Raw genomic sequence first — 26,746 nt, forward strand, 5'->3', positions numbered from 1 at the left:
TGTCCCTGATCCACACTAGACCAGTAACCGTCCCAGACCATGGGATTTCATTGCTCGACATGAATTAGTGTATGTCTTGGATGTGCACAGGTCTTCTTGCCTCTAGTCCAAGAGTTGCACCAGTCTACTCCTGTCCAACCTGCACAAGTCCACACAAGCCCAGTAACAGGACAAGTCTTAGACCTGCACTCAGCTGAGGAGAAAGGTGAGGCTTCACCACACTGTACCAGTGTGAATTTACTCCTCATGTAGAAAGTAGACACATTTTGAAACTATCAGTAACAATCACAGAATGTTTAGTGGGTATTACATCAAGCTACGTAGCCAAGGGTGAAAATGTGACTGCACTGGCCCCAGTGTGCAACAGCAACCACCCATAAGCACACGTACCCTCACACACTACTCCACACCAGTTATCCTGCAGAAAGTTTTGAAAACAATCAGCAAAAGCCACACAATTGAGATGAAGTAAAACAGCAGAAAAAAAATCCGTCTCATAATAGCCAGAAGATAGAACAGATGACAACCATAAAAGATACATATGGCCCTGAAACGGAAGACAAACACGATAATGCTTTGAAATGAAAACAGAAAATGCCTCAGCTGATCAGATAGCATCTGTGGACAGAGAAACACAATTAATGTTTCAGGTCAAAGAAAAACAATGCTTTACATTTGGGGAGGGATGGATAAGACAAAGTAAATATTTGTGATAGGGTGAGGCCAGGGTTGCTGTGGGGATAAGTTGCAGTCCTCTGGTCAACTGGCTAATGGGAGAATATTGAGATCAAAACATAGAGTTCATGTTTCTTGTTCCATACATGCTGCCCGACCTGCTGAGCGTTTCCAGCCTTTTCTATCTTTATTTTAGATTCCAGCATCTGCAGTTTTGTTTGGATTTTCATTTACTGTAACATTCTGACTGATTACAACTTCCAGTCATTCACATGCTAATCGGCATGTGCAACATGCCCTCTTTAGATAAAGATCACAAGGCTGGATGAGTGGCAGCATAACGTCTTTTATTCGTAGCTTCATCACCTGGGACTCTGACTGCAGCCACTGATAAGCTTAGCCCAGCTGCTTAAAAACACTTTTGCGATGTTGGATCAAACAACAGTGACATGTTTCAGCTCCTGAACACACACCCAGCACTCAAGAGTTCGTCAGAAGGTTCCTCAAGAACAAGAAGTCAAGCAACCTCAGCTCCATCTCCCCCCCACCCCCCCACCCCCCGAAGCTGCCTTGCACCTTCTGGGCGTTTTTCGGCCAATCATGGCTTAAGCAGTAGGCAGGCTATTTGGTTGAGGTCATCACAGATGAATTCGGCCCAATCCTAACACAAACACAGACATTCAAATATTCCTCTCCATCTGCAGGGCTCTGGTGCCCTGGTTAGCTGCTGTTGTGAGGAGGTGAAATCCGAGAGAGAATGGGCAGTCCTGAAACACTGTCTGACGTTCAGCTCCCGTCTCTCATGGAGAGTTGACGAGTCAATGACCCAGATAGGGTTCACTTTATGTCATAACCCAGAGCCTCCCAGCAGCTCAACTGCGGCCAGAGGCAGTGCTGACCGGTCATCTACTGGACTCCGGCTAGGGTCTGTTCACTGTGGTCCACAGTCCAAAGTCGGTAGAACTCCAAGAAGTCGACGTAGGGCTCGACGCGACCATCCTGGTCAGGTTGAAGGGTGTGAGGGAGCCGGTGCCGGTGGAACAAGTGGCCCTGCCCATCACCTGAGCTGGAGCTGCTGCTGTGTGTGTGCGTGTTGGTTGACTGCAATGTGGCTGTCGGACTTTGGCTGTAAAGAAACCAGAAGGGTAAGTCACGTACCTGCATTGTGTCGTCCCACAAGAGACTCCATAGCACAACTGAAACCATCAGCCAATGGGTCAACCATCCCTTTACTTATCTGAACTCCTGATGACTTTGAGCATCTCGATTAAGTCCCCTCCTAGCCTGTTCTGTGAGGAAGAACAGCTTATTCATTTTATCCAGGCCACTGAGGTCTTTCATTCCCAGGGCCATTCTGCTGAATCTGCCACATGCTGCGTACCTCACTGAAGCTCCCTGCCAGACACCACATCTACAACAGCCTGTGCTGATGTCCCTGAGCTTAGCAATCTACAGAGCAAGACCCATGATCCGAACACACAGATCAAAAACTATCACAGCAGATGCAGAATTTAACAAACAGTTAAATAAATTAATCTGGAAAAAGTAGCATGCATCACTAATAGCGACATCAATCGACAGAATCAACGGAAGAATTGTTTGTTTCTTATTGATCTTCTCGATTCTTCTTTAATTAATTTTGATCAGTTAGGGAAGTAGGCCGAGGAGCGGCAAATGGATTTCAATACAAATAATTGCGAGGTGATGCATTTTGGCAAGTCAAACCAGCGTAGGACTTATACTGTGAACGGTCGGGCACCAGGTAGTGTAATGGAACAGAGGGATCTAGGAGTACAAGTGCATAGTTCATCACAGGTAGATAGGGTGGTCAAAAAGGCATTTAGCATGCTGGCCTTAATCAGTCAGGGCACTGAGTATAGGAGTTGGGACATTATGTTGCAGTTGCATAAGTCATTGGTGAGGCCGCACTGTACACTGTGTACAGTTTTGGTCACCCTGTTATGGGAAAGACGTAGTTAAACTGGAAAAGATTTATGAGAATATTGCCAGGACTAGAGAGCCTGAGTGATAGGGAGAGGTTGGCCAGGCTAGGTCTTTCTTCCTTGGAACGTAGGAGAATGACGGGCTACCTTATAGAAATATTTAAAATTATGAGAGGCATTGATGAGGTGGACGGTAACAGTCTTTTCCCCAGGGTAGGGGAGTCCAAAACTAGGGGGCACAGGTTCAGGGTGAGAGGGGAAAGATTTAAAAGGGACCTGAGGGGCAACTCCTTCATGCAGAGGGTGGTGAGTATGTGGAACGAGCTGCCAGAGGAAGTGGGTGAGGCAGGTACAACAGTGTCATTTAAGAAGCACTTGGATAGGTACATGGAGGGGTGGGGCTTGGAGGGATATGGGCCAAACGCAGGAAATTGAGACTAGCTGGGTGGGCACCGTGGTCGGCATGGACTGGTTGGGCCGAAGGGCCTGTATCTGCTGTATTGCTCTATGACTATTAATTAACATGCGTTAGGGAAGGGATTCTGCTGACTGGGCAGAAGGGGACACATCATTCCTCGCACTCTGTACCACCACTGCCCACAGCATGAAGGACAGAGCTGTAGGCTGTAGCACAGTCCAGCTGGTGGGGAAAGGAGCAGGGGGAGGGTGGTGGAGTTGGGGGGGGGAGGCAGGTGGGGAACAAGTGGAGCTAATGCTGGGAGGGGGAGGCAGTCAGGCTGCTGGGAGGGTAGGGGCATGGAAATTGGTGACGATTTGGCAGCAGTGACGGTGTGTGCTGTTGGCAGCCAAAGGCTGCAGCTGAGGAGAGGTGGTGGATCAGAGGATGACACCTGGAGCTCCCACCGCGGAGTTCTCAGTATGGACCGCTCCCCAACTGAGCTGGAAACGCCGCACGCAGTGCAGTCATCAGCCCCCATTCCCACAACACTTGTTTCACATAAACAGAGCATCAATTCATCTCCCAGTAAAACATTTCTGCACCTTTGGACATTTCAGCTTGGCACTGAGGATGAATTAAAAGAGGCAACCTGTCCGGTGTGACGCCTGCTGCCCAGACCCTGCTATCCCTCCCACCCCGAGCAACATCCAGACCCGACCGACACCCACCCATACCAACACCCAGACCCTGCTCTCCTCCAAACTCAACCCCCCCCCCCACCCCGCCACGGGCACCTGGACCCTGCTCTTCACATCCCCTCCCACAAGCGACTGCTGCTACCACTTCCCATCCCAAGTGACACTGTGCACCAGACACCCTACCTGGCACAACAGCTGGACCAGATAGCGGGTGGTGTCTGATTCTCTCCCCACGCAGGACAACAGGATGAGATCCCAAACACTCAGGGCAGCTAGTGTGATATACAGCTCAGCCCAGGCATGAGGTGTGCACCAGCATGGAGCTGCCCTTGTCAGAGTGGGCATGGTGTGTGGGCACTAAAACATTATGCTGTCCTATACCACACCACTCCAAATGCACCTTCTGCTGTAAAACACAAAGACAACCTAGGGTAGTGAAAGACACCTTACTGGTTTTATAGCAGTTGCTGTATTACTGTGACTGCAAACACTTAAATCAAGTAATTCCACAGCCTGCCTTCTCCCGCGCAATATCACCCGCCCGCACTCAGGACACATACCTGTTAGTGAGTGTGGGCGTGGTCTCGTCCCCTGTTGAGTTGCTGTGGTTACCGTTCATCATCTGATTCTGGGATGGCATCACTAGGGAGAGCGTGACGCTGGTTTTCCCCAGAGTTCCTTGTGTGCTGGTGTAAGGGACGGAGACTGGGTAGATTCGACCCCCTGGAAAGGGCAGTAAAGACAGATCAGTAATTAAGACAAACATACATACAGGCAGGGAAAGGCTTCTCTCTGTTCTAATCTGTCTCCCATACAAATTTGTGCATCACAATACACACTTGACCCCCTACCCAGACACACATTGTCTCCTTGGTTGAATGGCCAACCAAGTTTAGCAAAATAAATCTAGAAGTTCCCTTCCAGCTTTCCTTGATCATTAAAATTAAACTAGATCACCCTGACCAATGCCCCACGCAGCTTGTGTGTAGTGATTTCTGCACAGCCAAATACAGGATTTAGTAATCAGCCAATCTACAAGAGGCATCTCCAGAGTAAGAACCACCCCTGCATCCAACTTTGCAGGAATTAAAATCACAACTGCTGGTTCTAACTGATGCATTTAACTGGAAAACCAACCTGCTCTTCATCGGTTAATGAACTGCAGTCAGATCCACAAGCATGTTTCTCTCTCGAGCACAGAGTGTAAAACCTTTCAGTTTATTCAATAACCTGGTTGCTTCAGAGTGGGAATTGGTTGTTTCCCTTCACTGCACCTATCCCAAAGCCTCATGCATTATTTATCTGCAAAGGTAGTGCTGAACGGAACTGGTCCAAGTTTTGCTAATGATACAAAGGTGGGTGGGAGAGCAAACCGAGACGCAGCAAAGAATCTGCTGAGAGCCTGGTGGTGATGCAACAATTAAGTTCCCAAAGCGGTTCACAACCGACACAGCAGCTGTTTCAGTTAATATAATCTGGAATTTTAAAAAGTCACAGTATCAGTGACCAGAAAACTACCGATTGTGGTAAAATGTCATCTGGATCACTGAAATCCTTCAAGCTGGTCAAATCCAATTTGTCCCCTCCAATCATATGCCTTCCTTGTTTGCACCTTATCCTAGCCAGTCTACTTGTGCTTGATGCATCTGTTCATGACAGCATTGGTATAAATGACAACCACACAGTCCTTGTGGAGACAAAGTCCTGTCTCCACACCAATGACACCCTCCACACTAAACGGGATAGACTCAGAGCAGTTCTGCTGGTTTAAATCTGGACACCCATGAGGCATACCGGGAGCAGCAAAAGGATATCTAAGCACGGGATGCCGACCTGGTCTGGCTGCAACTCAGCACTAATGCAGGCTGAACCGATGAAGCAACATGCAATGGAACAGATGGAACACTGCAATCCTGCAGTGTCTGGTCATGAAAGGTGGAGCACAAGTAAACAGTAAACAGGAGAAGGGTGTTCCAAATTCACTCCCTCCACCGCACTGTGTACCATGCACAAAACGCACAGTGGCTACTCGCGCAGGTTACTCTGACGGCATCTCTCAAACCTGTGAGCTCTTCAGGCACATGAGACCACCCCATGCAGGTTCCCCTCCTATCATGCACCTTCCTCATTTGGAATTTTACTGTTGAGTCTGAATCATGGAACTCCCTCTCCAACAACAACTTCACCAGAAGCATTGGGGAGGTTTAAGAAGGCAGTTCACCACCACCTTCTCAAGGGCAAAAGAGATGGGCAAAATAAACCTGTCTTGCAATGTTCAAATTTTGAAAAATTAATTTAAAAACACTAGGGTAAGGTGACGTGGGCTGAGGATATGAGGTTAATTATTTCCATATGAAGTATTTGTTTAACTAGTGGGAAACAATTAGAAGTTATTCGGACAGATTGGGTGCCTGAACTTATATACTGAGAGTAAACATATAGGTAAAAATGGCAATTACAATGTAAAAGCCTTTGTAGCAAGGAGGTGAAAGGAAGTCTCACTGTACTTGTGCTTTGGTGAGATGACACCTGAAGCACTGTGTGCATTTTGACCTTCCCTCTCCCTGTTGGAAGGAGGACAAAGCTTGCTTTCAAGGTGGTGAAATGAAGGTCCGCCAAGTTGATTCCTGGGATGAGGAGAGACTGGAAAAGACTGACTTATATCCACCAATGTTAGGAGCTGAGACTGGGCAGATTTAACCTTTAGAACCAAGCATGTCTAAACACACTGGACCTCAGAAACACAAGATCTTGGAATGACTTGAACAAACATGAAGGCAGACGCTAAGACTACAAGTGGGGGCAGAACGTTGGGTAAAGGAAAGGCAAAAAAAAATTAAAAATCTGAAACAATTGAAAATGCTGCAGTTACTCAGCAGGTCAGGCGGCATCTGTGCTGAGATAAGCAAAAAGCCTCTCCACTTAAGAGTGCTGTGAATGTGCAATTTTCTATCCTCGAAGCTCTCAACAATCCTTTACTGAGTGCACAAGGATGTTATTAAAATGTTTTGGATTCTAAGCAAACCAAGCAACACAAAGATTGGACTGGAAAGTGGAGCTAAGGCCATTATCTGCAGGCCTAGTGTAACGGGCTCAAGAGGCCTTACAATCGATACCTGTTTCTATTTTGTACATTAAAAGATTAAAACTGGAGGTTATTCTGAACAAGCTCATAAAAGAATACAAAATGGGAAGTCTCATGTTATAATTGCCAATGAATGTGTCCCAACACTCTTTACAAAAGGAAAGAAAATGCTGGAATTTATTAGGGACAGAATAACAGAACACATTGAAAGGATAGAATTAAGCATCATCATCATAGATTTATGAAAGGAAAATCATGGAGTTCTCCAAGGGTGTGACTTGTGAAGTAGTTAAGAGGGAACCAGTGAATCTAGTGTATTTAGATTTTCAGAAGGTCCTTCATTGATGGTTACGAGATCACAGCACGGGGAAAAAGGGGTAATATATTGGCATGGATTGGGAATTGGTTAACACTGCAATGCAGTGGGCAAACAAGGAAATTCAGATCAAATGTCACATTTCTACGGATTACGAGTGGGGAGAGGCTTCAAGGCGTTACTGACAGGCCGACTGAATGCGTTAAAACATGGCAGGTGGAATATAATGTGGAGAAATGCAAGGTCACTCACTTTGGTTCTTAGAACAATAAAGGAGAGGATTGGTTAAATGGAGAGAGATTGGGTAACATTGATGTTTAAAGGGGCCTGGGTGTCCTGCACACAACTCACTGAAAAATGAAGCAAGTGGTTAAGAGGAAAAATGATGTTGGCTTTTATTGCAAGAGGATTGGAATATATCTAGGGCCTTGATGAGATGAATCTGCAGTGTTGCATACAGTTCTGATCCCATCTAAAATTAGATATGCTTGATACAGAGGGAATGCAGCAAAGGTTCACTAGACTGCCTCCTAGAAGAGATTTGAGTAGACTAGGCCTGTCTTCTTTGGTTTAGAGGAATGAAAGGGGACCTCATTGAAGCTTACAAAATTCTAACAGGGCTTGGTAGGCTGGACACAGAGAGGATGTTTCTCCTGGATGAGGAGTCTAGAACCAGGGCTCACAATCTCAGAATGGGGGGTAGGTTGTTTAGGACAGAGTTGTGGAGAAGTGCTATCATGGAGAGCATGGTGATTCTTCGGAATTCTCTACCCTGGACAGATGTGGAGGCTCAGTCACTAAATACACAAAGAGATCAATAGATGTCCAGATATTAAATCAAGGGGTCTGGGGACAGTGCAGCAAAATGGCATTGAGGTCAGCCATGATGTGATCTTGATAAATGGCAAAGCAGGTTCAGAGAGACAGAAGGCCCACTCGTGTAATTTCTGTTCTTGCACTCTACTTGTTATCACTCCAACTTCTGCCCTCCACCTTCTTTAATGTTTCCCCTGAAGGGCGTGCGAAAGTTGAGTATTCCATTCCCCTACTGTGCAAGTTTACACACATTTTGCCAGTCATCACGATTGGCCTGAAGCCTGCAGCCTAAATCTCACCAATCTGCAGCCTTTCCCCATACCTGAAAACGAGACCATCAATCAAGATAGTGTTTGTGTACTGCGTCTGTAGAGATCAGCCTCCAAACAGATCCCAACCCACCTCAAGGCCTGCCAGCCAGTCCTCAATCCAACTAATTCCATTACCGATATTACAAGAGGCTTCAATCTTGTGTGGCATCTTGCCAAATGCTTTTTGGGAGTCAAATTATGTCCTTCTCTACCAGAGACATCACAAACTTCCCTTCTCTACCAGAGACATCACAAACTGCACTACTAATGGTTCCCTCAAGCATTGTCCCTTTAATGGATATTAACCTAATAGACCTGTATTTAACCGGGTCCTTTACGTCACCTTCCATTTCAAAGGACTGCATTAGCCTCCTCTGGTCTACTGGAACCATTCCAGAATGCAATGAACTATTAAGAACACGGGCTGGGTGTTTGCACAACTTCATATCCTATCTTCCTGGAGGTCACCCTGATCTATTTTTAAGCTCTTAATTAATCCTTAAACAATGTGTTCATTTACGTTAACATTATTAGTTTTATGACTGAATCCCAACAATTATATACGAAATAAGGCTAGGTGTGTGCGCAGACTGGTCAGCTGTGGAAGCCATTAGAACAGAGCCTGACTCATCCTTGACGGGAGGACCCACGAGCACATTCCCGCCAGAGTCATTCTTTAATCTGCCTCACTGAGTTGTCCCACCCCACACCTTCCTAACTCCCTATCCAGCAATAGGGGACTTGGTGCTGCGTCAGTGGAGGCTAATTCTCCGTGCAGGTAGTGTGCAGGACGAGGGCCGGCAGCATGGAGTACGTGACCTGGCACATTATGGTACCTGGTCTTCAAGAGTGCAGTACTTAGCCATACCCCAATAGAAGAAAAAGCAGTGGTAGGCAAATGCCCCAACCCCTTCAGGATATGTCACCATTCAGTAGGGTCACTGCTGGATGGCCACTGCTCCACTCCCTTCCTGTTCCCCTAAACCCTCAACTCCCTCGTAAACCCTCTTTATTGTGGCCTTGAATATATTCAACAAGTCCCTTATTAATCATTCTCCAATTCTTCACACAAATGACAAAGTTTCCCCATTTTTTCCACAATTGTCCGCAATCGTCTCTCCCATCATCTTTCTAAGCTGCTCCTTATTCTGTTTAGTAATTAGCTGCCTTTAGTTTATAGTAACATGGTTTATATTTTGTTTGGCAGTCACGCTGGATTCCTACACGCTACGGTATAGGGCGGCACGGTAGTGTAGCGATTAGTGTAACATTATTACAGCGCCAGTGACCCGGGTTCAATTCCGGCTGCTGTCTGTAAGGAGTTTGTGCGTTGTCCCTGTGTCTGCGTGGGTTTCCTCCGGGTGCTCCAGTTTCCTCCCACATTCCAAAGACGTATGGGTTAGGAAGTTGTGGACATGCTATATTGGCGCCAGAAGCGTGGTGACACTTGCGGGCTGCCCCCAGAACATTCTATGCAAAGATGCATTTCACTGTGTGTTTCGATGTACATGTGACTAATAAAGATATCTTATCGTCTTACACTGGGCACAGAAATACGACCTGCATATCATGCCAGGTCACTTACTCCGTGCTGCTGACCCCCGTCCTACACACTACCTGCACGGAGGAGTACGTCACCTGGCATGATATGCAGGTCGTATTTCTGTATCACCACTGACGCAGCACCAAGTCCCCTATTGCTGGATAGGGAGTTAGGAAGGTGTGGGGTGGGAAAACTCAATGAGGCAGATTAAAGAATGACTCAGGCAGAAACGTGCTCATGGGACCTCCTGTCAAGGATGAGTCAGCCTCTGTTCTAATGGTTTCCACAGCTGACCAGTCTGCACACAACACACGGCCTTATTTTGTATGTACATTAGCAACAATTGTTCAGTAGAAGGGCAATGTCTGTGGAATACAAACAAGCGCCTTCGTTTTGAGATTTCACCCTTCCTTCAGAACTTCTGTGGTCGGTGAGGCATCTTCCGCAACAGTTATCCCACCAAGTTCCCAGTACTGGTGGGGGAAGTACAACCAACAGCGTGGGAAACAGACAAAGTCAGCAACTCATTGAGACTGCTCTATAACCGTAGTCCTCCAACATCACTGGATGTCTAAAGGGTTAGAGCTAAACCACAAGCACCAAGAAGCCAGCTGGGCCAAATGCCGGGGCTTGGCTCAATGACTGGCTGTGATGACACAGAAAACACCCAAACAGCACACGGTGGTCTCACTTACCCTGGGTCGGGCTTGTGGACGGTTGGCTCATCTCCCCCAGAGGGTAGTTGAAGTTTCGAACAAGTAGGGTCATGTCTTCATGTCTGTCACAAAACTTTGACCTTTCGCCTCCACTGATGAAGGTATCGCGATGTATCCGTCGAACTCGGTCAACCACCGCCTGGGCCACAGCGTCCAGCCTCGTCTGCAGTGCAAACTCAGTGGCTACCATGGCTGCGATTTCCTGTGAGGGGAGACGGGAGCAACTCAGTAACAAACAGAACCCTCACCCCAGGAGTCAGGACAAGTCCGGGCAATGCTCAGGAACATGGTCAGCAGTCCACATGTCTGCTGCTCAGCTCATACCTCAACTCAGGGCCCACACCAGCTGATCTCCCTCAACACTGCACCCACCCCCAGAGCACAGGCTGCTGAACACATTCCCAGCCCCAACACTGGAACCCACACACTGCAACAAACATGTACCCATTCACCCTGTCCATACACAGGCACAGACATACAACACATTACACCCACCCCAGAGCACACAATGCTGAACACATACCCAACCCCAACAATGGACTCACACACACACACTGCAACGAACACGTACCCATTCACCCTGTCCATACACAGACATAAAACACACTACACCCACCCTACAGCACACACTGCTGAACACATACCCAGCCCCCACACACAGTGTACCCCACACTGCAAAAAAATATACCCAGCCACACACTCAATCAAACACATACCCACACTCCTCCAGACCTCAAACACTGCACACTGGAACAAACATGTGGCCATCTACTGCGCACCCCCCCAACCACACACACACACACACACACACACACACACACACACACACACACACACACACACCACAACACCCCTGCAGCAGATGCCAGATCTCTTTCCCAAAATATCCACACCCTACACTGTTCCCCATACCACCCACAACACACCCAAGCCCCTCATATACAGCACCGAGACCCCCAGTCCCAACCAACAGAGTGCACCCTGATATCCACCCCAGAGCACAGAGTGATCCACAGCACACAGCACGTACCAACCCAAACCCCAAACACTGCAACACAACCCCGCAGCACACATTGGAGAGATGCTGGACCCACCTCCACACAGCCCAGGACCAGGGCACACACTCTGTCCCAGCCAGCAGCACCCAGGGCTCAGACACCATCCCTACTCCTCACTGAGTCGCCCTCCTCAGGCTCAGGGCTCAGACTGCATCAGTTTACACACATGGTGCTCTGATGGTGTGCACGGCCTCACCTGATTGGCTTGTCCAGGACCATGAGCTGCCTCCAGGGCTTTGTACAGTCCATCTGTCATCAGCACCAAAAACCCCGTCACCCCATCCAGCGACTGTCCTCCGTGAATTTCTGGCTCTGCGATCACTGGCTTCGTCTTGGCAGGGCTACCCGAGAAAGAAGTCAGATTATTGTCATTGTAAATCAACAACGTCAGCACGAGGCAAATGCAAACAAATGGTGGGGTCGGCACCGGGAGACCGGGGGCCCGGCGCCGGGAGACTGGCGGCTACATCAGAGTCAGAAAGGTGCAGCAGAGAAACAGGCCCTTCTGCCCACAAGTCCACACTGACCATCAAACATCCATTTACACTAATCCTACATTAATCTCATTTTTATCCTCTCCACATTTTTATCAACTCCCCTTAGATTTTACCACTCACACTATGGGCAAAATTAAAGCACATGTGATTGAGAGCCAGGTATTGGTATATACAGAGGATTTGCTGGCAGTCGGGAGGAAGCAAAGAAAGAATAAATAGGCCCTTTTCCTGAGTGGCCATCTGTGATCGGTGGGTGCTGCAGAGTTCGATACTTGGACCCGAACCATTCACAATAGATATACAGGCGACTCCAACTTTACAGCTGTTCGGGTAACAAAAAAAATCACCCTAACAGAATTCAAGTTATCAGAACCCAAAAATTTCAGATATGGAATAAAATTCACTCTCGTGTAATTTATGTGTAAAAAGAAGTAAATAAATAATAATTTAAAAAAATTTTCCAACTTGGTTTCTTGATGCACGAACAGATGATGAGGCTTCACATTACGATCATTGAGACCATAGGAATGCAAACCCCTCCCACCTGTATTAATGATTTATGGACGACATGAAACTGGGTGGGAGTGTAAGCTGTGACGGAGATGCAGAGGGGCTGCCGTGTGATTTAAACAGGTTGTCTGGACAAACAACGGTATGGCAGATGCAGTATAATGTGGACAAATTGGAGGTTTATCCACTGCAGTGGCACTGACAGGAATGCAAATGATAATGTGAATGGCAAGTGACCAGGGAAAGGGGGAGGTGCAACAAGACTTGGGTATCCTTGTGCACTGGTCACTGAAAGCAAGCATGCAGGCGCAACAGGGAAGTTAGTAACACATAAGGAATAAATCCTCCTTACCTCAACATTTCCACATCACTGTAGCAGTACTTCATTCGGTAGTCTCCAATCCTGCGGCTGCTGTCCTGACCTCCAATCAACCCACATTGTTTAATTTTTGTAGCATCAAGACCTAGAGACAAAATGAAAATTTAATATTCCTTTCATTCTGAGCAGCGAGTAAGAGCATCGGGACAGAACCACACGCCGACCTGGAGCATCCAAGCACCGGGAGCAGTGACTAATTGTGCCTTCATCTGCATCTGACTTGAGAAAAAGGCCCCCTGTCTTAAACACTGACATATAATGGAAGACAAATTTGCATTCATAAATAATTAGAATTTAGTTTCATTTCAGATTCCTGGCTTTTTTTTCTTACTTGTAACCACTGGTGGATTAATACAGCAGCTATTAATGGGGACATGGTTTATGTTGTTCATTTAGAGGATGCTTTATGATTTAACAGGTCAGGGGACAGTTTTGCTGACTGTGCTATTTAAATTCTGCTGACTGTACAGGATGTACACTTCATGCCTGTGCAGTTTTCTTCTCATGTTTCATGAAGTGGCTGAGCCTGTCTTGTGATAAGGTATTGGGGATAAGAGCTTCATTTGTAGCAATTAGAATTGTTGCTGAAGTGTTGTGGCACAGTGAGTCAGTGTGCAACTATAAAGAATCAAATTTCATTGTAGAGAATTAGGATAGAAAGGCTCCACTGAGGTAACATTTCTTAACAGAAAAAATGCATTCCTCCATAAACACTACTGCTTTGTACAAAAGAGTTTAAATCTACAACCATATTTGGCGTTGGATTATTTTTTCAAGAAACACAAGCAAGACCATATCTGCTCCATTCTGTTCCTTCCCGTGTTATAAATGGAGGGTGTGATCATGAATTCCACCAAGTCCCTCCAATGTTAAGTGGCCGATGTGGTCAGATCTCCCCCTCCACTTTCACAGTTGTAATTAGATTGTTAACATTTACACAGCAGGATTTCTCTCTGAGGGAAACTCAGTCCCACAGCTGCCAGCTGTCAAATGCAGAAAATTAGCAGTGTTGGAAGCCTGCATACACCGAGGCCTCTTTCCTGTGTTGGCTTTAACAAGGTTTTGTTTAATGGCCCAGATTCAATAGAAGAACTCAAGGAGAATCGAGAGAACATGCATCAACTCCAATTTTTATGAGGTTTCCAGACACTGCATATTCAACATAAGAACTTTGCCCATTACATTATAGCAGAACCTAAATTCAAGGGTAAAAAGCAGATTCAGAGTTAAGTCTGTGGGATGCTTGTCCCTCTTAGCCCCAGTGTCAAACCAGCCCACAAATCAATCGAAAGAGACTGCAGAGGGTTGTAGACTCACCCAGCTCCATCACGGGCACAACCCTGCTTGCCATCAAGAGGCGGTGCCTCTAGGCGGCGGCATCCATCATTAAGGACCCTCACCACCCAGGACATGCCCTCTCCAGGTTACCACCATCAGGGAGGAGGTACAGGAGCCTGAAGACCCACACCCAACATTTCAGGAACAGCTTCTTCCCCTTCGCCATCAGATTTCTGAACGGTCCATGAATTCATGAACGCTACCTCGTTATTCCTCTTTTGCACTATTTATTTTTGTAACTTATAGTAAATTTTATGTCTTGCACTGTACTGCTGCCGAAAAACAACACATTTCATGACACGTCAGTGATAATAAACCTGATTCTGATTTGAGACCTGAATTTTCACCAGATGCCACAGCTGGAAATGTCCTCTGCGTCAAGGTCACTCACCAAGCTGCGACAGGCGAAAGAGCTCGTCCTCATTGTCTGTCGTGTGATCGACGCTGACTTGAGTCACCTGGAGCTGTCCGTCTGCAGTGGATTTACACAGCAAGGCTCGGCTCGTGCCTGCCAAACAGGAACAGGAGCCTAGTTAAAATGCTGAATCTCACATTTCTCAGTGCTGGATCAGCTTGGCACGTGGGTGGAGCGGAGGTCGGGGGGAAAGAGGGGCCGTCACAGAAGGCACCAGATCAATGGAGAGGGCAGGGCAGGTGACATCTCCAGGGGTGCATTGGTGATTGGGGAAGGCAGAGGAGAATGGTGCACACGTAATTCAGCACCAACAAATGCCAACTGTACTCAAACCCAGGAGGCCAATAACTCTACACAGGTCCTCCTAGAGACCCCAAACAAGCCCGGCTCCACTCCCACTGTAGGTATGGTAGGCAAGACCACTCCTGCAGGGTACAGGAGGCACCGCTTGTGAGCTGCCTCGTGCTCTCACGTTGCTTACTCCAGGGAAGCAGGACAAAGTGATGGGATGTTGAACTAAGGCAGCTCTGGGAGTGAGGGACAAGAGATGAGCAGTGTTAGGAGTACAACAGGCAGATACATGAAGACCTGTATAACAACCATTCAACAGCGAGAGGATAGCTGAGTACCTATGTTGGCAATGTAGAGTTTGTTGTTGAGAATGAGCGCAACAATGGCAGTTGTTCCTCCTGCAATCTCCTGTTCAATTTTATTGAGTTTTTCCAGGAGTTTCTGATACTGTTGTGGAAGCTGGGAGTGAGGAATGCCCTGCGAGACAAGCACAAACCACAAATTAGAAGGGGCAACATCGAGGGATTGAGACAACAGGGACGTGGAGAAGTAAAGTCAGGGAGAGGATAGAGTTCAAGAGTTGCAGCAATGGCAGCGTTCGAACTTGAGGCAGAAATGGTACCAATATTTTTGAAAAGGGTATATCATCAGATGAATTAAAGGGAGTTGATGGTAACAGACAGGTACGTACAGTAGCAGGAATCTTTATCCCCTTATCAGAGACGAATAAAACTAGAGGACAAAGATTTAGGGTTAGGGTAGGGGGAAAGAGATTTAGACGGGATCTGAGGGGGAACTTTTCTCATTCAGAGAGCAGTGAGTACCTGGATTGCACTGCCGGAGAGAGTGCTGGAAGCAGGGTCACTGACAGCATTTAAGCGTCTAGACGAGCACTTGAATCACCAAGGCAGAGAAGGCTATGACCCAAGTGCTGGAAGATGGGATGAATACGGATGGGTGCCCACTGGTTGGTGTGGATGTGTTTCCATGCTGTATGACTATGATTTTGCCCAGGCAGGAATTGGAATTGGTTTATTATTGCAATTGGTTTATTACGGTCACTTATACCGAGGTACAGTGAACAGCTTGCCTTGCACACTGTTCATACAGATCAATCCATTACACAGAGCATCGAGGTAGTACAAGGTAAAATACAGAAAGCAGAGTAAGGTGTCACAGCTACAGAGAAAGTGCAGCGCAGGTGGATAATAAAGTGCAAGGTCATAACGAGGTAGATTGTGAGGTTAAAAGTTCATCTTATCGTACTAGGGAAACAGAGATAATGGGCCTGTTCTCAAAATGGAAATTGCAAAATCTGTGGCCGGATATACAAATAATTCTACCGGAATAAAGCACATTTATTGTCCAGCATCAAATATAGTGTCACTGTCTGGAATTATTTGCAAGGAAATGTCAAAGACTATCCTGGTGAGGGAGTGACAAATGAGAATCTCACCCTAACCACACCATCCTACACTGCCCAGGCAGCATCACATTCTCACTTGTCTTTCCTGACAAAGCTGAGGGGTGATGATAGAGGTGTTCAGGATCACAAAAGCATTTCACTTGTGATGAACCAAAATCTGTGGGAGCAAAATAGGACAGTTGCTAATAAATCCAAGAGGAGATGCAGAAAAAATTCCTTTACTCTAGAATGCAGAAATGTGGAGCTCATTACAATGAATAGCAAGACATATGGGAGTAGGTGCATTTAAGGAAAATCTACACAAACGCAGGAATGAGAAAGGGACACAAATATATCCTGAAAGTATCAAGTGACCCAGGTAGGTGCCTCCTATGGTGCATAAACATGGCAGGAATTAATGCATTCCCTGCTGAGATACTTTTTTTAGGCCCTGCTGAAGATGAAGCAGGAAGACAGAGAGATGGAGAGTGGGAGTGCCTTGGGCGACTCAGCTGGGTCAACTGTGCAGTTAGTGTTGGTGCAGGAAAACACTGAAGAATCTACGTAATTCCATGTGAAAATGAAAAGGAAAGGTCTGCAGCGAACTATTCTTTCCTTTCTGTGTTTCAATCCCACAGATCTTTCAGCAATGTCTATCCTGCACAGAAGAATGCTCTGAGCACACAGGTGAATCAGTCTGACCCCTCCCTGCCTGTCTGTACGCAAGTCTACAAAAGGGAAGAGAAATCTACTGCCAAGGGACTAATATCTCAGCCCATTTTACTCAAAACTTCCCTATGAGGAATTTGCATCAATAGTTCCTTTTGCAACCTCAGGACATCACGCAGTGCTTCCCTGTCGAAACCTCTGACGTGTTGCAAGGCACACAGCAGCCTATCATACACAGCAAATTCTCACTAACAGCAATCAAGCCATGAGCAGATCATCTGTGCCCAGCAATGCTGGTTTAAGAATAAATATTGGCCAGGATACCAGGAGAGTTCCACTGTGCCACCTTCATCTGTGCCACAGGAGCCCCCCCCCCCCCACTCATCCACGACAAGGCAGACAGGATCTCTGTTTTACTTCCAAAAGACAACACCAATGACAGTCCAGGACTCCCTCGTTACTGCATAGAAATTCTCGGCTTGGATTATGGAATCATGCTTCTGGAGAGGGACTTATCAGCCAGACATCTTGATGCCAGCCATTGGAATCCTATCACGCAATGTGCTGGTTTAACCATGATACCAACACATGATGTACATGGGGTTATATAAAAGCTTACCAGTACAGAAGTGTGCACTTTGCCCCAACGGGTCAGTGTTAGAGAATATAAGATCAATGTTTACAGACATGGGTTGTTACCTCGGGAAGCTGAGACTGCAGGTTGGCCTTTTCTGCCAGAGAATCATCAATGGATTCGAAGAAGCTGCGTTCCACCACATCGAAGGCCTGTGGGAAAGAGAACACGGAGCCCTCAAACTGTGCAGCCATTTGCTCACACCTGCCAACTGATTCACTCGAGGCAAACTGGGAACAGATTTTATTTCTTTGTCATAGGCTGACAACAGCACACAAAAGAACAGCCCAATTCAACAAGAGGAGGCATCCTTGCCACATCCTCTGTAACGATCTCTCAGGATCTTATGCTTAATCAAGCTGCATCTCACTCTTAAATTTAAGTGGATACAAGCCAAGCTTGTCCAACTGTTTCTCACAAGAGAACTGGCCCATTCGTTTAGTCAACCCTCTCTGAACAGCTTGCAATGGTGAGACCACTTCTGGAGTAGTGTACATGGTCGTTCTACTTATGCGAGACCGACCATGTACACAGTACTCCAGAAGCGGTCTCACCAATGCCCCATATAACTGAAGTATAACCTCCCTACTTTTGCAATTCTCCTAGCAATAGAAAATGACAATCTATTAGCCTTCCTAATTACCTGCACTTCCTCTCTAGCCTTCGTCACGTCATGCACTAGGACTCTGCATCTCAGGGTCCTGCAATCTCTCACCATTTTGATAAAATATTCCTTTTTGATATTTTCCCTTCCTTCATGGATAATTTCACATTTCCCACCTTATACTCCATTTACCAGATCCGTGCCCATTCACTTAACCTTTGTAACCTCATATGTCCTCTTCACAACTTACTATCCTACCCATCTTTCTGTAATGTACAAATTCAGTAACCATACCTTCATGCAAGCTATATATATATATATATATATAAATTCAAAAATGTTAAGGTCCCAGCATCAACCCCTGGCATATTATTTATCACATCTTGCTAACCAGAAAAAGACCCATTTATACCAGGAAAGGAAAACAGAAAATTGCGGATGCAGGAAACAATAGAAATGCTTGAAGACTCAGCTAATCAAGCAGCATCTACGGAAAGAGAAATCAGTTCACTTTGCAGGTCAAAGACCCTTCACCAGAACTAAGAGATAAAGCAAGTTAGTCTAAGTAACAGAGAAGGTGGGGGAGGGCAGTGGGTGGAACAAAGGGACTGTCAGTAATATGGTGAAGTGACGGAGGACACTCAATGGGCAGTTGAGCTCCTTTGTCAGTGTAATGTGTGAAGTCTGGGTGATGTTGGATAGACCGGCCTAGTGGGACATGCTGAGCAGGTCAGAATATACGAATGAAAAAACAGAGGGAGCATAAATGCCCAGTCCTGGAACAAACAAAGGAAGTTACCTGAAGTTGGGGAATTCAATATTGAGTCCTGCAGGATGCAACATGCTCAGACGAAAAGTGAGGCGTTGTTCCTCGAGCTTACATCAGTCCTTGTTGTAACAATGCAGGAGGCACCTGTCCTCTCACTCCCTCCCCTCCCACCATCCAGGGGCACAAACAATCACTGCAGGTGAAGCAGCGATTCACTTGCACTTTTTCCAACCTATTGTACTGTGTCCGGTGTTCACAGTGTCCCTTCCTCTGCACTGGGGAAACCAAACGCAGGCTGAGTGATCACATTGCAGAGCACCTGTGCTCAGTCCACAGGGGTGACCCCAAGCTCCTGGTCACCTGTCATTTTAATTCACCATCCCACTCTGATCTCTGTCTGTGGTCTCCTGCACTGTTGCAACAAAGACCAACGTAAACTTGAGGAACAACTCCTCATTTTTTTTTTGTTTGGGCACCTTGTAGCCTCAGGACTCGATACTGAATTCTCCCACTGCAGATAACTTGCTCTGTCTTTCTGTTTGTTCCTGTACTGGCCACTTGCGCTGCCAGTCCTCTTCCCTTTACTTTCATGTGTATATTCTGCCGTGTTCAGTACGTCGACTATCCAACGTCACCCAGACTTCATAACACTTGCAACACGTTACACTGACAAAGGAGCTCAACTGCTCATTTAACGGTTGTCATCACCTCACCCTATTACTGGCATTCTCTTTGTTCCACCCACTGCCCTTCTCCACCTCCATTGCTTACACTAACTTGACCATTGCTTACACTAACTTGACCATTGCTTACACTAACTTGCTTTCTCTCCTTCTGAAGGGTCTCTAATCTGAAACGTTGACTGGTTTGTCTTTCCACAGATGCTGCTTGATTGGTTGAGTTCTTTCAGCATTTCTGTTTTTGATCTGTTTGTTCTCTTGAATGGGTCTTTGACCTGAAACACTAACGCTGTTTTTCCACAGATGCTGCCCACCCTGCTGTATTTATAGCGTTTTCTACTATCGCAACCCATTTATGCCTTCTGTTTCCCATCAGCCAGTCAATCTGTGTGTTACCTCCTACATCATGAGCTATTACTTTCTGCAATAACCTCTTGAAGCAACTCCTTATCAAATGCCTTCTGGATATCTAAGTACAGCACATCTACTGCTTGTCCTGTATCCATAGCACATAATACTTCTTCAAAGAACTCTAATAAATTGGTCAAACATGATTTCCTTTCACAAAACTCACGTCAACTTTGCCTGATTATTATAAATTTTTCTTAGTGTTTTAATGTTTTTAAATAATAAGCTTCTGTCATTTAATCTACAATTTAAGTCTATCGGTTCTAATTTCCCATCTCCTTCCCTTTTTGAATAAAGGAATGATCTTTACTATTTTCCTACCTAATGGAACCTTGGGAATCTAGGGAATTTTGGTCAATTAAACCAATACACCAACTATCTCATTCAATGAAAACAAAGGACGAGGAAACTTGTCACCCACAGCTCTAACAGTCCGCTCAGTGCCAGCGCCCTGAATTGTAATTTTCCCCAAGTCCCTTCCTTCCAATTCACAATTTACGGATATTTCTGGAATGTTACTTGTATCTTCTTACGGTGAAGACTGGTGTAAAACAGGTTAATTCATCTGCCATCTCATTGCTTTCCACTATGAATTCCCTAAACTTACTTTCTATAGCACCAGTGCGCATGCTGCTCAGTCTTTTTTCAAAACATCTTCTGAAGCTTTTACCATCTGTTCTTACATTTCTGACTAGCTTAGAGCATACTTGAATTTTTCCTTCCTTATTGATCTTTCAGCCATTAGCTACTTTTAAATATTTCAGACCTGTCTTCCGACCTGTTAAGAACGTCGAGAGGTGGGAAGAAATTGCAAGCGATCGCTCTCGCTGGAGGCTGGAACTACACAGAGGTCTGAAACGAGAAGAGAAGCTGAGGCTAGCTGCTGAAGAAAAGTGCACTCGCCGGAAAAACAGCACCAAAGCAACACAGGAGGACAGCGCCTTCAAGTGCAGTCACTGCAGCCGAGACTGTCACTCCCGTTTAGGCCTCTACAGTCACAACAGACGCTGCTCTACCACTACCGACTGAAGCAAGACTCTCCAATGCACAGGTCCATGGTCTTGTGAGACTAACGGATGCCACGACTTCCGACCTGCCACCTGTCTTTATGCAGTTATATGCTTCAAGTCTGATACTAACTTTAATTTTTTTTTTACTTAACCATGGATGGTAGATCTTTCGGAATTTATCTTTGGCATTGAACTGCATCTATTCTAATTCTGAAAGATCCCCATTAATGCCTGCTAGTGTACCTAACTGACCCCTTAACCTAATTTGCCAGTTCATGTTACGTAGCATACCTCATGGTTGCCTTTAGGTAAGTTTAAAATACTTGTCTTGGACCCATTCTTCTCTCCCACAAGTGAATGAAAAATTCAATCGTACTCAACCATTATGACACTAGAAGCTGCTTTTCCTTATTTACTCTACAATCGCATTCATGATTTTAATTCCTTATTGTCGTCATTTTCTTTGCTTTTAAGAAATCCCTCGCCCTCAGCTTCTACAGAAGTGTAATCCCTTACCCAAAGATTTCCTTTGTATCCTGACCAAGGTCTTTATATCCTTTCTGGGTGATGTCCAAATCAAGTTCGCCTAATCGGCGATCTATCGAGGTCTGGCGTAACCACACTGCTTGTATTTCAGGTCTCTATTTTAAAACAACTGATCCCACAAGACTTCTCAATTTGTCCTGAAAATTTCTAGAACTTGTTTAAGCATACACCCAAGTTTCTCTGATCCTTTTTAAGATGCTCTTTTGCCCAAAATGCTCTATGTGCCTCTCAGCATTTAATTTCATTTGCCACATAGATGCCTTTTTCATTATTCCGTGCTTCCTGAAATCTTTTACAATCTCCTCATTGAGCAGGATATTTCTGAGTATCTCTGTGACACTATCCCTGTGTAATGTGAAGACAGGTGCCCCACACCTCCCGGCAAGCCCCAATATGATGAACTAGATTCAGATCTGGAGGACAATACCTGCAATAACACCTTGCGTACGTCAGCATCATTGTGACTCAGAGTTAGCTGTCCCAGCAAGAGCTCCGCTGTCAGCCTTTGTGTCACGAACTTTGAGACTCGGCTTCCATCGTATCCATTGAAGACCCCATAAAGGAAACACTCGTCTTCTCTGGAGGAGAGGGAAATCAGATTCAAGTCAGCTGGGCTCAGGGGGAAGGAAAGGAAACAGGCCAATTAGCCCACCAGTGACCAGTGGGCACCCATCCATATTAATTCCAGCACTTCGCCCATAGCCTTCTATGCCTAAGTGATTCAAGTACTCTCATCTAGACCCTTCTTAAAATGCTGTCAGCGATTTTGCTTCCACCACTCTCTCAGGCAGTCCATTCCAGGTACTCACCACTCTCCGGGTGAAAACGATCTCCCTCAGATCCTCTCTAAATCTTCTACTCACCCCAAATCTACATCCTCTGGTTTTGTTCACCTCTGATAAGGGAAAAGTTTTCTGCATCTATTTATAGACCCTATCTATACCCATCACTATTTTATATACCTCAATCACGTCCCATCATACCCTCCTCCACTCCAGGGAAACTGACCTACTCTCTCCTCATAACTGACACACTCCATCCCAGGCAACATCCCGGTGAATATCCTCTGCATTCACTCCAGCACCATCACATCCTTCCCATAGTGTGGTGACCAGAACTGCACACAGTTCTCCAGCTGAGGGCTGACCAATGTTTTAAGGTTGCAGCATAACCTCCCTACCCTTGTACTCAGTGCCCTGACTAACGAAGGCCAATATTCCATATGCCTTCTTAACCACGTTACCTATCTGTGCTGCCACCTTCAAAACATTTGGACTTGCACACCAAGGTCCCTCTGTCCCTCAATACTCCCTCAGACCCTGCCTTTCAAGGTGTATGTTCTAGCCTCATTAGTACTCCCAAAGTGCATCACCTCACATTTATCACTCCATCTGCCATTTCTCATCCCATTTCACCAACACGTTGATACCACCCTGTAGCCTAAGCCCAGTCCCGACGAAGGGTCTCGACCCAAAACGTCGACTGTTTATTTCCCTCCATAGATTCTGCCTGACCTGCTGAGTTCCTCCAGCATTCTGTGTTGTTCCAGATTCCAGCATCTGCAAAACCTCTTGTGTCAATCGAAGACTACTCTCCACACTGGCAACAGCTCCACCAATCTTCATGTCGTCTGTGAACTTACTGATCTTGCCTCTTAAATCCAAATCACTCACGTGCATGAAAAACAGGGGTCCCAGCACCAATCCCTGTGGAACACCACTAGCCACAGGCATCCAATCACAAAACAACCCTCCACCATCACCCTCTTGTCTCCTATTGTCAAGCCAATTTTGGATCCAATTTACCACGGGCCCTAACCGTTTGGAACAGTTTCCCATGTGCGACCTTCTTGAATGCTTTAGTGAAGTCCATGCTACCACAGCTACTGCACTGTCCTTGTCAATACACTTTGTTACTTCAGATGGGATCTGCTCTTGACAAAGCCGTACTGGTTGTCTGTAATCAGTCCCTGCCTTTCCATGTGACCATTAATCCTGTCCCTCAGAATTTTTTTCAATAATTTACCTACTACTGACATCAGGCTCACAGATTTATTGTTACCAGGGTTTCCCCAGCTGCCCTTCTTGAAAAGTGGGACCATATTTGCCGTCCTACCATCATCTGGTACTTTACTTGTGGCTAAAGATTTCAAAACTCAGCCAGCACCACAGCAATCCCTTCCCTTGCATTCTATAGTATCCGGGGATAAATGTCATCCGGCCCTGGGGATTTATCTACCTTTAAGCCTGCTAAGACATCAAGTTCCTCCTCTTTATTTACTGAGACTTGCACTAGAATTTCTCCTTCCCCTTTATTGAATTCTCCAACTACAAAAACCCATATCCTTTGTGAATACCGATGAAAAGTATTCATTTAGGACCTCACCTATACCTGCCTCTGAAAAGATTACATCTTTTGACCCTAATGGGCCCTACTCTTTCCCTGGTTATTCTTTTGCCCTTAATTATTAAACGCTTTCAGACTTACCTTAATCCCGTCTGTCTGCCAGTGATAGTTTGGATTAAAGGTTATGCTAAATCTTTATAAAAGATGATTTCTATACCTCCTGATCAAGACAATAATTTTTTCAACATTAACTCACCTGCATTATATGCTTCTGTTGAACAGAAAACCCTCTTTAATTCATAATAGCTTTAGAATCTCCTCCCACCCGACAGCCCTGAGCTATCTCCACTCTTCCACCTCTGGCCCCCAAACCCTTCGTTCCCAGAACTTCTTTTTCCATTTAAGACACTCCTTAAAACCTACACTTTAATCTTTAATCATTTAACAAATCATGTGGCTTGGCATGAACTTTTGTTTGACTCCAGTAAAATGCTTTGGAAGGGGTTTCTCATGTTAAAAGCAGAACTTAAATGGAATTTGCTTTAGTGGGTATGTGACTGGAAGTTTATCTCAGGGTCAAACATGACTCAGTTAGTGAACACACCAGTTCAACAAGGAACAGTTTGGCTTCAGTCAACTTTCACTTTGACAAGTTGTTGTAATGTTGATATAAAGTGTGAAAAAAATTTTTTAAAAATTGCCCTTTAAACTTATAGTATCCACTGGTGACCCATCTTAAATTGTTTTCAACAGAAATGGGAAAGAAAATTTTAACCCGGATTCTGTCCTTCATTGGTGACCTATTCTCATCATCAACAATAAACTAATCGGGATCGGTGTCACAATAATAGAGGGAAGTACGCCAGTCCACTCACTCACCATGCCCAACAGGAACATATGCCAGAACCTACTTTCTGATCACTGAGCACATTTTGAGGGTTGGATTTTATTCTTCTGTGCAATTTTCACAGGAATAGCAAGGGAAAGGAGGAAGAACTCTTTCGTCCAAAGAGTAATGAATTTCCAGGAAATGACACAAACATTGCCCCTACAACGACATCAACTTGCATTTGAATAAAACCATTACAGAGAGCCCAAAAGCATTTTGCAAAACTAATAGAAAACAGCTTATACCAAGTCACATTGGTTCAGGGTTAAGTCGTAGGATTTCAGAAACACCCACAGACCAGTAACCATCTTCTTTGGAAAGGATAGATTGGCCATCCAAGGAAATTAAGTCAGGTTGCTCATAACTAATACTCAGCTTAACTTCACCACCATCTGCCTCAGCCTATCTATGGCCTCTAGTTAAGTCACACTGTTTATCTAGCACACACTGCTGAATCAGTGAAGACTTCCTTCAATTCAATATTAACAAGATCAAAGCCAAATTCTTTGGTCCACGTCACAAACTCTGATCCCAAACAACCAACATTAAATCTCTTACAAACTAGAACTCAACCCAGAAGATGGTCCAGGGTTAAAACTCACCGAAACCTCAGCCAGCCATCCTCCAAGGTGTGGGCCTCAGTGCTGGTTCCATCCAGCTGGTAAATGCGGTTTGTGCCATAACCAATCCCCGACAGGTGGCACACAGTGAGGTCATCTGTCCAGCTAGGCTGCTCCTGGTCACGGTGGGAAATCAGACAGCAATGTCCAAACATGATCACCAGTCTCCCTCACACTCAGCGAGGGGGGAAGGGGAGGCTACAGCTGCTCTCAGTCCCCCATATCCTCGCCACCCGTTCTTTCCCCATCTTCCTCTCCCCCTCCCTTCCCCCTCTCTCCCGCCTCCCCTATCCTCTTCTCTCTCCTTCCGCTCTGTTCCTCCTCTCCCAATCCCCACTTATCCTCCTCCCCAACCCCTCTCCCTACCCCCTCCCCTCTATCCCCTTTCCCCTGCCCCATATCCCCGTCCCCTATCCACACTCCCCACCCACCCTTCCCCATCTCCCTCACCCCCTTCCCCCTCCCCTCACCCTACACCCCCTCACCTCACCCTACACCCCTTCACGCCCCTCCCATCCCCCTCACCCTATTCCCTCCCCTCCCACCCTATCCCCCATCACCTCCACCTCCCCCTCCCGTCCTCCCCTCTCCCCTCTCCCCCTCCCCCTCCCCCTCCCCCTCCCTCCGTTCCGTCCCCCGTCTCCCAGTTCCTCACATTCTGAAGACCCCGTCTCCTCTGCGACGCCATTACAGCGGAAGTACGTCACCGCCACCGTTAGACGTAGAAGAAAATTCCCGGCGAGTGGGCGGGGCCGGAGGATGACGTGAAGGATGCGGACGTGAGCGGGGCCACAGCGGCGGGGCGGGCGGGCGAAGGAGCCTGGGCTCGGTGCCTGGGTTGGGCGTGGCCGGGCTCTGGGGGCGGGGCTGGGGGGGGTTTGCTGGGGGCGTGGCCGGGGTCTGGGGTGGGGCTGGGGTTTGCTGGGGGGGTGGTCGGGGTCTGGGGGCGGGGCTAGGTCTCTGGGGGCGGGACTGGGGGTTTGCTGGGGGCGTGGCCGGGCTCTGGGGGCGGGGCTGGGGGGGGGTTTGCTGGGGGCGTGGCCGGGGTCTGGGGTTTGCTGGGGGCGTGGTCGGGGTCTGGGGGCGGGTCTGGGGTTTGCTGGGGGCGGGGCCGGGGTCTGGGGGCGGGGCTGGGGTTTTCTGAGGGCGTGGCCTGGGTGTGGGGGCGGGGCTAG

General features: G+C 46.6%; 1 protein-coding gene across 2 annotated transcripts; it reads right to left on the reverse strand.

The window, feature by feature from the left end:
• Window positions 1–572: 572 nt before the first annotated feature.
• tab1 (TGF-beta activated kinase 1/MAP3K7 binding protein 1) lies at window positions 573–26,380 on the reverse strand. Of its 2 annotated transcripts, XM_052043265.1 has the most exons (11): window positions 26,227–26,380; window positions 25,554–25,687; window positions 22,144–22,294; window positions 17,765–17,851; window positions 15,330–15,468; window positions 14,677–14,793; window positions 12,921–13,032; window positions 11,758–11,902; window positions 10,483–10,705; window positions 4,277–4,439; window positions 573–1,801 (listed from the first exon to the last, which is right to left on the reverse strand). In XM_052043265.1, exons 1-11 carry the CDS (start codon window positions 26,257–26,259, stop codon window positions 1,582–1,584), a joined length of 1,524 nt encoding a protein of 507 aa, XP_051899225.1. In that variant the 5' UTR covers window positions 26,260–26,380; the 3' UTR covers window positions 573–1,581. The 2 variants fall into 2 exon arrangements, with proteins under 2 accessions (XP_051899225.1, XP_051899224.1); XM_052043264.1 differs by lacking the exon at window positions 26,227–26,380 and having other exon boundaries at window positions 25,554–25,857.
• Between the last annotated feature and the right edge of the window lie 366 nt (window positions 26,381–26,746).

Source organism: Pristis pectinata, chromosome 33 (genome assembly GCF_009764475.1).
Source record: "Pristis pectinata isolate sPriPec2 chromosome 33, sPriPec2.1.pri, whole genome shotgun sequence".
Lineage (NCBI taxonomy): Eukaryota > Metazoa > Chordata > Chondrichthyes > Rhinopristiformes > Pristidae > Pristis > Pristis pectinata.

What these genes read in the sequence shown, in the direction of transcription:
- tab1 (XM_052043264.1), bottom strand. Translation starts at nt 25,726, where the DNA reads ATGTTTGGACATTGCTGTCTGATTTCCCACCGTGACCAGGAGCAGCCT. An exon ending in CTTTCGCCTGTCGCAGCTTG is followed by an intron (nt 13,033 to 14,676) that starts GTGAGTGACCTT and finishes TTTTGTCTCTAG; the next exon opens with GTCTTGATGCTACAAAAATT. An exon ending in GTCCTGGACAAGCCAATCAG is followed by an intron (nt 10,706 to 11,757) that starts GTGAGGCCGTGC and finishes CTCCCCTCACAG; the next exon opens with GAAATCGCAGCCATGGTAGC.